Below are 10,082 nucleotides of genomic sequence, written 5' to 3' on the forward strand. Positions count from 1 at the left end.
GGCTACATTCTGCTTTCTTTGGCATCATATATTGAAGTTTCCCATTCCAGAAATCAGAGGTTGAGTAAAATCAGAATCAGGAGATTCTAAAATTCTCTACATTCCCTTAAGATACCAGACCAATGTTTAAGGAATGCAGGAGGAGGAAAACTCCATAAACTATCTTTGACGCTATATTTTTAAAAAAGGTTTGGCTTCACAAACCCATGAAAAATAATCTGTAAGAAGGATTCAAACACTTACAAGATTACCCATATAATTATTGAAAGAATAGATATAGATTCAGTAATCGCTTCTTTTGAGCTTCAGTGAATAAGTAATCTTCTCTCAATACAGCATAAGTTTCACTTATTTTAAGCATATCAAACCCAGAAGAGATAAAAGCCGCTTTAACACGAGTTCCCAAAATAGACAGCTTCTTGTTAACAAAACACCTGTTGCTGAGAACTGACAGTAAGCACAAAACACATTATAATTTGTTTTTGTAAACAGCACTATGTAGAATTTTAATTGGCTTATAATGCTACAGTTCTACGTGGGCCTAATGCTATGGGAGGTCCTGCTCTAATATCAGGGTTCCTAGCTGTTAATAAATAAAACTATCGTCAGCATTTCTGGCTACGGCATCTTGAATTCAACTTAACTTCCAAGAACATTGTGATTATCATGCATGATGTGTTGCTCTATTTAGAATTATGCACTATGTCTAATTTAAGTGTTCAAAATTATACAATACCCTTACTGTGGTTTGATGGGGAACTCAACCTAAAGCTAAAGCCTGACCAAACAAAGAGGGTATTTGGGGACAAGTTTTTGGGAGAAGAGGTATAAGTATGATGTTCCCTGTGGCAAAGCTGCATTCCTCATCTTTTGCAATGCACTTAAATTTAGCCAAGGGACTCAAAGGTGCTACTTTGTTTTAACCCTAGGGTTTTTTGTTGGTTTGTGTTTTTTTTTTTCCCCTTAATTATTATTTCAGTCACTGAGGAAGACAGCTTACATGTTCCCAAACAAGTTACTGGATGTCTAAATATTAAAATCTATCACCCTTCACAAAACACAGGAAAATATTATATAGTTGATGAGCAGCCACCGTGGGCAACTGGTATTTATCCATCACTTGATATCCTGTCAACTTTCACTGCAGATCTGAATATGCCAACTCCCTGGTCACAATATGAAGTTTTGCATCTTTCCTTAGTTTCCTCCTGTCACCTCACACCTTTGCAGTGTTTCAGGCAGCGTAAATATCCAAGTGAAACAAATACACATGCATCCAATATATATTTATATGCAACCAAAGCAGCCGTTTCATGATACACAGCATTTGGGGCTTTTGATGCTTCTGCCATAGAGTTGCTGGGCCAGGAACTGATCTACTTTGAAGACTTCATTCTCCAAAAGCCTGGATTGATTCCTGTATCTGGTTTATGGCCCAGCTCTACCTACAGTTCTATGCCCAAAAAGTCAAGATTAACAAAGCTCTGCAACAAGAAGGTGGAATGACCCAGTTAGGATCAGAACTCAACTCTAAGCCACAGCCATAGTGTATGCCAGGGAAAAATGCAAGCTGCACACAACCCCCAAGAGGTGAGAGTGCAAATTAAGCATGAGTTGCTTTGTATCAGTCTTAACTATCCAAGACCGTGTCAGTTTAATAGATAAGGGGCTAAGGAATGATCAGAAATTCACAGAGTGTAAAGCACTCTCCTTTCTGAAGGTTTCCAAAGCTACACCACTCGCTCAGATGGAGAGGTCGTTACACTGTTTAGAAAAAGCTTAAAAAACTATTGGAAGAAACTTGATTGAGGACAACTGGCATTTTTCCCACTGCCATCATAGAACAGAAAGTAGGGTTTTTTTATATTTCCTTCCTAAGCCCATACAGAACAGACTGCATGTATTTCAGTTTCTCAGCCGCCGAGAAAGCCAGAGCTGACAGCTTTCGAGTGTAAGGCTGCGTTGCAAACACTGGGCTTTAATCACCAGGGCATCCTCTGTACCTACTACTCCAGGTAAACTCTGTAAACTGCCTTTCTGATAACCAAGTTTGCTACTCATTCTGTTTTCAGACAAGATTCAGCCATGCGAGCCCGCATTTCTAGTACAATGTCTCCCCCACTTACTGTCCAGAACACTTAGATCAGCAAGTTAAGAGCACAATAGACTAAAAATAGCATGGCTGGATGCCACCATCTCCCCATTTATTACGATGGTACCTTTGTACAGAGTTTGTTCTACAATTCTACATAGAAAAATACAGCCATAAATGGCTCTATGGGAGGGACTTGGATCCAAAAAGGCCAAGTTGTTAAGCAGTGCCACGGGATTCCCCCTTTTTCCTCAAGCCAAACAGAAATTTGCATTTTTAGAACCATTTTGAACAATAACTCTGTAAGTACATCTGACTTTTCTCTTTATCCTCTTGCCATAGTACAGATCAACACATGACAGAGTAACAGCACTTTCTAGAGAAAGGAAAATTCATAATATAAAGGAGAAGTAGACAAACAGAAAATGCAAGCCAGATCTCTCCAATTATTTTGCTTGGCATAATAAAGTCTGTATCGCACTTTAGAATGGATGAAGAGGGAACAAAATCTGCTCATGAGATATTAAGCCTCAATTGTCTGCAAGATGTAACGTTCTATCATGATGGTCATTCCCTTCCATTCGCAAACACCAGCCAACAGGGCTTCTATCAAGAAACAATGGAAAAAGAGCACAATATATTCCATTTTAATATGGTATAAGGTCAGAAACAAGAGGGAGATCAGCAAGACCAGTGCCCTTCAGCTTGGCCTAAAGATGGATTCACAGGCACCGCAGCTTCAGCTGCTGCATTATGCTGGGCTAATTCCACAAGTACCACGTCCTTGCTACAGCTTGAAAAACAAAAGCCCAATGCCCTAACACTCTCTCCCAGAAATCTCTTCTGTCTCTCACTCCTTTTGTGAAGACAAAGAACCCCATGCTAGTGTTGAAGAGTATTTGTATTCCTTACATAAAAAATTACTGAGTTCAACTCACAACCCTGGGTTTCAGCAGAATAGTTTCCCATTTTAACAACTAAATTGATGGTCCTTAAGTAAACCCAGCCACACTGGAATGGGCATTTTACACTGCATACGCCACCCTGTGTAAGTTCATCAGATAGAGCTATTGGGCCATACATAGAAGTTTCAATAAATTCTTCATCTGAAGCCTTGACAGTCTAAGAAATTGAGGTGTTAAGAGCTGCAACAAGGACAGAGGTATTCCTCACAGCAGACTGGTATTTCAAGCGTTCTGATTGTGCAGAGGGGGATGTGAAGTAGAAGATATAAGGATAAGTAGGTATCAACTAATCAGGGATTTATTTATATACAGAATGACTAGGTATAAACTTAAGACCATGGGTCACAGTCACATTATTACTTTGCAGAATAACAAGCTAATTCTTGCAGTACAAGACACCACAGGAAACAGTCAGAAGTTTCATAGACACCAAGTTAGAGAAAAACAAATGCAGGAATGCAACATGATCAACTAAATGACCAGAGTGTGAAATTAGATTTTGTTGTTGTTTTCCAAAAAAAATTTAAGCCAGTCAATTACTCCACTGCTATGCATAGAGAGTTTTAAATCGCAATCTAAGCACTAACTCAAGTTTGATTAGACTTATTAGGAAGGCAAAAAATTCATGCACAGCTGACAAGGCAGTCCACACCAAATCAAATACTCCTTGATCTCTAGTGTCAGCCCTGCATGGTTTGTCACACTCAGCTGACAATTTGTTTGTTATGTAACTAATAATACACTTACCCTGACCTATTGTAACTAATGCCACCTTCCTCCTCTCCCAGGATACTTTAAACAAACCCCATGAAAACACACTGATATTCAAAACAATCCTATTGAGCAATTCTGAAGTCTCTTCCCTGAAAAAAAAACATTCCAGGTAAGTTCTTCCACATCAACACTTATTTTTTTCCCCCTTTTTTGCAAGTTAGTAATTAAATGCTTTTGATATTTTAAGACACGACAATAACTACTTTTCACCAGGACAGTAACATTTGTTTGATAACTAATTCCAATTAATACCTACAAAATCACTTTATTCAAGGACTTAAGGCCAATATCCAACAGTAGATCGTACTAGCGCGGTATTTGGACAGTATAATCCCAACCTCAGAAGTCTAGTGAAGTTCACTTAGAATACTCTTTTGTATGAGCAACAAAAGCTACCTTGGAAGCTTCCTACCCAATTCCGAAGGAGCCAAGCAAGAACAATCGTCTCCAAATGTTCTCAAACACTCAAAAACACAGCCACTTCTTTTGGCCCTACCTTGATAACGGTGCAGATTCCAATGCAAGGTCGTTCCGTGGCACAGAAAACATTCTGCTACACGGTAACACTACATTACCTGAAGGCCTTGATTCTATTTACGATTTTAGAAAAGCATCTTAAATTTATACAGGGGGTAGTAGAGAAATAATTTTATCCTCCTTTGCAGTCTCGTATCTCCCCTACCACTCCACCCCATCCTCAAAAACAGCATGATCAACAACTCATTAAATGTTTTCTTCTGACAATCTAACTCAAAGATGGCCTTTTGTACAAAAAGGCATGAATACATCCAATTTAGGTACATTAATTTTACATTTTTGCCTGCAGAATCAGTGGCTTTCTCTCTTGCCTCTCACCTCCAACTACAATTTAAAACCTTAAGTGGAAAATATCTGCCTTCCCCATGCAATATTCTGCTTTGATCAGCCTGATTTTATTCAATGGCACACACACGAAAACTGTCTGGCTTCCTACCTTGTTCAAGCCATTGGTGAAAAAAACTTCAGTGTAAAAAAACTTGTGTAAAAAAAAAAGTTTACATCCAATGCAAAGTGCCTTGTGTAAAAAAAAAAAGTTTACATCCAATGCAAAGTGTTTAAACAAGCGGAAAGCACCTAACTTGTGTCCTCAAAATTACTGCTATTAAGCTCCCCTTCCAGTTTGATTATTAAGTTTATATTTGTTTCCCTAATCCTTCACATAGATAAAAATGCATTAGCATCATGAATCACAGGACACAGCAGTGCAGTGTTGTCTTAAACCCTGGGCTAGTTAAACTGTTCAGGTGGTTGCCTGGGCCTGCCAAGTCAGCCACACTGTTTATAGTTTAGTTCTCCAGATACAGGATTATTACGTTTCAGTCTGACAAATACTGTATCCTGAAGGTTAGAGTCCTGTGATACAAATACATCCTGACAGGGCAGAATGGCTGAGCAGGGGTGGTCTTCAGCGTGGAGACAGTTTCAGCTTCTGCAAGATTGCTGAACCATTCAAAGGAAGAGCTGTGCGTTTAGTAAAACTGCTGCTTAAGGAGGAGCTATTTTTAGGAAATACTCATATGCAATAGTTCATTTGTCTAAGTAATACTCAAAAGATTGTCTTCAGTTGATCTAAATGGAGAAAATGGATCAAGTTAGGATTTAACTCAGTTTATCTCTTAATGCATAATTTAATAACCAAAAAAAAGTTACTTTTCAAATGAAAAAACCTCAGTTTCTGTCAACAACTAGAGAATGAGCAAGAAAACATAACTTGATCAAGGAGAAGTGATTTTTACACTGTCAGAGCTTTGTTTTTGCTAATCTCTATTTAGCTCAAAAGCCCTATAAACACAGTTGGAAGAAGGGATCTGTTAAAAATATATCACCCCACCCCTTCAATTAAGGGCTGAGAAGCTTATGACACATCTGAGACATCCAACAAGAACAGGGAAGAAGGACTTAATGTTCCTGATATTTCTAAAGGTAAAAAAAAAAAAAGGCAGGTTTAAAAATCCCAAATGTTTCATGCCTCTCTTAAATGGATTTTGAAGCAAGAACAGATCCAAGCTATTTTTACTTCTTTGTAGGTCATGTGTAATTAACTGCTTATTTTCACAAAACCTTATTACAGCGTAAACATCACTGGCCAGATCATCTGCCCCACCCAGGCTGAGCTCCACACCACAGGAGGCCAACTATCTCCGTGAGGAGCCCTTGTACCTGCAGGTGAGGGCTGTCCCTCCAGTCCCAACCTCCCATCAACAGCTGGGCTGAAACGAGCTCCTGAGGTCACCCCTTCACCACCTCCTTCCTCAGAACTGCAAGCAAACTCCTTAGCAGGCCTAACCCCTCTCTCTGTCTGCAACTATGGGCAGATGTCCCTTTTTGGATATAGCTGAAACTCTCCAAGATGACATTATTCCTCTTCCCCGCTCCCTTGGGCACACACAGCAATTAGCAGAAATGATCACTAAACCACTTGGGAAATAGGGGGAGGAAGAGGAAGGGAAAAGAGCCAGTTGGGTTGGCTCAAGCCACTAATTTAAAACAATTTAAGCGAGCCTGGTTGACTTTGCCTCCAGTGCTCACACAACCCACTCTGCGGGAAGAGCAGCAGGAGGTCCCTGCGCGGAGCAGAGGGCTCTCAACAAGGAGGCATCTGAAGCCCACGTCACTGTTCACAGGATGGACGTCCGCCCTCCCTAAGGCTCTGGGCATGCGTGACAGAGATCATCCCACGGGAGGCCTGCAGCCTTCTTTAAGTAGTATTAAACAGAACCAGAGCACAGGGCTGCCATCCCAGCGCGTGGTGGGCCACCCACTTCACAGGACTGGGAAGTACCACCAGCAGCTGATGGACCAGAGAGCACAGATCCCCATTGCCTCATAAGCAAGGGAGATCAATTTGCTCTTGCGTTTTTTACACAGGTTTACAATCACTTTTAAGGATCTCTTATTCACAGAGATGTATATTCCATCCTGGCACAAGAAGCAGACACATAAATCCCACAGCACACAACACATTCACAGCGTTTAAGATCTGCAGATGGAGCATGTGCAGGAAAAGGTTTTATGAACAAGAAGTGCTGGAACAACCAATAGTCGTGCGGGGACAACACGGGTCCTGCCAGCGACGGCTTTGAATGCAGGCAAGAAACATTTGCTGTAGCCTGAATACAGAAGTTGTACAGCTGTGCCAGCAAAGTGGTATGTTTATCCTTTAGGGCAGATTTGCTTTCTACAAACAGCCTGCATTAGAATTGTATACATGTGGTGAGAGAGTTGAGCACTTCACTTCTGTGTTGAATAAATCAGGAAAATTGGTCCCAGATAATACATCTTCCCTAACTAAGTTGTGGAGGGCAGCGGGGACCCGAGAAGAATGGCTACTCAGTCATCAAGCAATATGATCCCAGTTGCCTCATGTATTCAGCTTTTTTTCCTGGTCTAAGCAAAACCAGCTACTGGCTAAACATAGTATTTAATAGCACACAAATAGTTAAGTTTGCTTCCTTTTGTTTAAGCAAGTCTAACACACATACTCATCAGTTTACAGACATTATAATAAATTATAATATTCTTCTTGCCCTAACCTGAGGCATCTGATGTAGCCACTCAGTCTAGGCCTAGCATCATTTCTAAATTAATAAATGAATCAAAATCCAGGTATTTAAACACATATCCCAGGCTTAAATATCTCCCCTGATACATGAGATCTGGCCCACCTCTTAGCTAAAAGACCATATAAAGTCACTGCTTATTCTAAAGTAGTATTTCCAGGGTTTAAATACAATGTAGAACATTAAAAAATGCTATAAACAGCTAAAAACAGATAGCAAGAGTGAATTGGTAATTCAGACCTATAAGCCACTGGAGCATGGCAAGATGCCAGCGTGTCAAGACACTCTGACATACACAAAAGTAATCCATACCCAGCATTTTGGGAGAAAAGAAAATGCCTCGATGTAAAACTGAAAGAATTAGGTATACTTTAATAGTCACACTTGTTTACATTCAGTAAAGATCTAACCAATTATCTTCCAACATCATCTGGAAGATTGTTCCTCAATTTTCACATCCATTCTTCTATCATCTTGACTAGTCAAACAAAACCCATTAAACTCCTTAGACTCAACAAGTATTAGGGCCGTGAGTATTTCTTTCCAATTCCCAGGAGCAGCTGCATATACACATCAGTGTTTTTATAAAAAGCAGGAAATATTTAGGGAAGTAAGAAAATATATTCACCATTCTGCAAGCATTGTTCTGTATGTGGCCCCATCTAACATACTTGTCAAAGATACAGAAAGGATGACAATTAAAAGAAAGTCTTCATTCTCATTAGAAACCCCCTGCTTCCTGACTTGACACTTCCTCTCTCCTCACTCTCTCACCCTATCCCATGCCACCCATGGCAAATTGTACTTTTCCTGTTCCTGAAGACCTTTCAGACACAGAAAGTGTCACTAAAAATACCATACATGATAAACGTGGTACAGAAACTGGAAATAATCTTCCCTCAAAGAAAACACCTGCTATCCTCAGGCAATACAGGATTCAGAAGAGATTCTGACCAATTCTAAAGAAAAAAATCCCCACCACCACCTTTTTTTTTTTTTGGTTGGAAGGGTAGTAGCTGCAACACAGGGCAATAACACATAATTTTCCTGCCTATGTTTGTAATCGGAGCTCTGAGAGACCCAGATACTCTGCAAAACTAATTAAAAAAGAAGAGAAAAATGGTAATGTTTTACATAATTTTTACATATCTTTGTTCTAAATGCTAAAGACCTGCGAGACATTCATCTCGCCAAGAACAAATCTACAGACAACAGCACAGCAGTCTTCAGTGATACAACAAAAGGCAATTTAAGACAAATGACTTAGAGCAAATGCTATCACTGAATAATCCCACAGCAGCTGTCATAATTCGTTACCTCAAATCTCATCAGAATCAGAGAAGTTAAGAGTTAAAATCGAGGCTCTCTTCCTGTAACATTGTGTAACTCCAAACCAGCAGCATTATCCTCGCTATTTTAGAATTAACATTTCTCCGTAAGATAAGGTGGAACGACTCGATTCTTCCACGCCGGAAAAAAAAAATAAAAATAAAACAGATCAACCCGGTGCGAGCCAACAGATGACAAAAGAAACTCGGTCAAGTTTGAGCCTCTCAACACCTTATTTCCTGTCTAAAGAGCCCTTTTGTTCTGCTTCCCTGCATAAATGTTAATATTCTGCCATCATTAGAAAGCGAAACAATGAGAAAAAAGCCCCACGCACATGAACTCCTCTGCCCCGGAGGGCGAAATAACGCCACGCCACGCGATTAGAACCGGAAAATTCCTACCAACAAAAATCTCCACAATTTTCTGTTTGCTTCACCCCAGATTAACTTCACTTGGAGCTGTACTTCGGCGCAACCTAGCCCGGACGCCGAGCCCCGCCTCCCCCGTTCCTATTGGCCCGAGGCACGGAGCCCCGCCCCGCCGGCCAGGCTCCGCTCTCCGATTGGCGGAGCGGCGTATCCATTATTTAAAGAACTTTTTCCTTGCTAGCAGGTTAGGCTGGGCAGGTTAGAACACCCTGGGCAAGCTGGTTCTTAAAGGGACAGGACCCCGCTGCCGGCTGTGACAAACTAGCCACCCCCGGCGACCAGGCGCCCCGAGGGATCTCCGGCGACAGCCCCGGCGGTCCCGGGAGCACCCAGGCACACAGCCCGCCCAGCGCAGCCGGGCGGAGGAGCAGGGGGAGGGCTGGGGAAGGCTTCCCCCCCCAGCACCGCAGCTCCAGGAGGGCGGCTCGTTGTGCTGGGAGCCCACCCGCCGCCGAGGGGGTGGGCTGGAGGAGCCGGGCACGCCGCAGGTACAAACCGGTAGCCCCGGCTTTTAAAATCCCGCTGGGTTGCCAGTTCCAGAGACTCCTGTGCCCGCCTGAAGCGTGAGTCAGCAGGAGGGCAGCCCGGCAGGAAGCCGCCCGGCTCCATCTCGCAGGGTGCCATGGCTGCGGCCACAAACTTTATTTTTTTTTTTTTTTTCGGGCTAATTCAGGCTTCACCCGACCCCTAACGCACCCGCAAGACACTCCACGTCCTGACCATCGACTGCATCTCCCACAGCTCGGCTTCCTCTTCACACCGGCCAAAAAAAAAAAAAAAAAAAAAAAAAAAAAAAAACACACTTTCCTTGGTTGCAGTCCTGTGCTGTGGGCCCACCTGCATCCCCTGGGGTGGCGTGGAGGCAGGAGAGCTGGGAGAAGGGGTTTGTGCAGAC

At 42.0% G+C, this 10,082-nt stretch overlaps 1 protein-coding gene across 4 annotated transcripts in view; it reads right to left on the reverse strand.

The window, feature by feature from the left end:
- ZFAND6 (zinc finger, AN1-type domain 6) overlaps positions 1 to 10,082 on the reverse strand; it is a 37,862-nt gene that overhangs the window by 21,390 nt on the left and 6,390 nt on the right. The window contains exon 1 of one of the 4 annotated variants that reach the window (XM_014944584.1): positions 9,161 to 9,256. The exons of 2 other annotated variants lie outside the window; for them this stretch is intronic. Coding sequence is in view for 1 of the 2 variants with exons in the window: in XM_014944582.1 (XP_014800068.1) it covers positions 9,094 to 9,095 (2 nt within the window). In the remaining variant the exon portion in view is untranslated. Of the gene's footprint in view, positions 1 to 9,093; positions 9,117 to 9,160; positions 9,257 to 10,082 lie in introns of those variants that run through there. One more of the 4 variants, XM_014944582.1, reaches the window with a different exon arrangement.

Source organism: Calidris pugnax, unplaced genomic scaffold (assembly GCF_001431845.1).
Source record: "Calidris pugnax isolate Ruff unplaced genomic scaffold, ASM143184v1 scaffold70, whole genome shotgun sequence".
Taxonomy (NCBI): domain Eukaryota; kingdom Metazoa; phylum Chordata; class Aves; order Charadriiformes; family Scolopacidae; genus Calidris; species Calidris pugnax.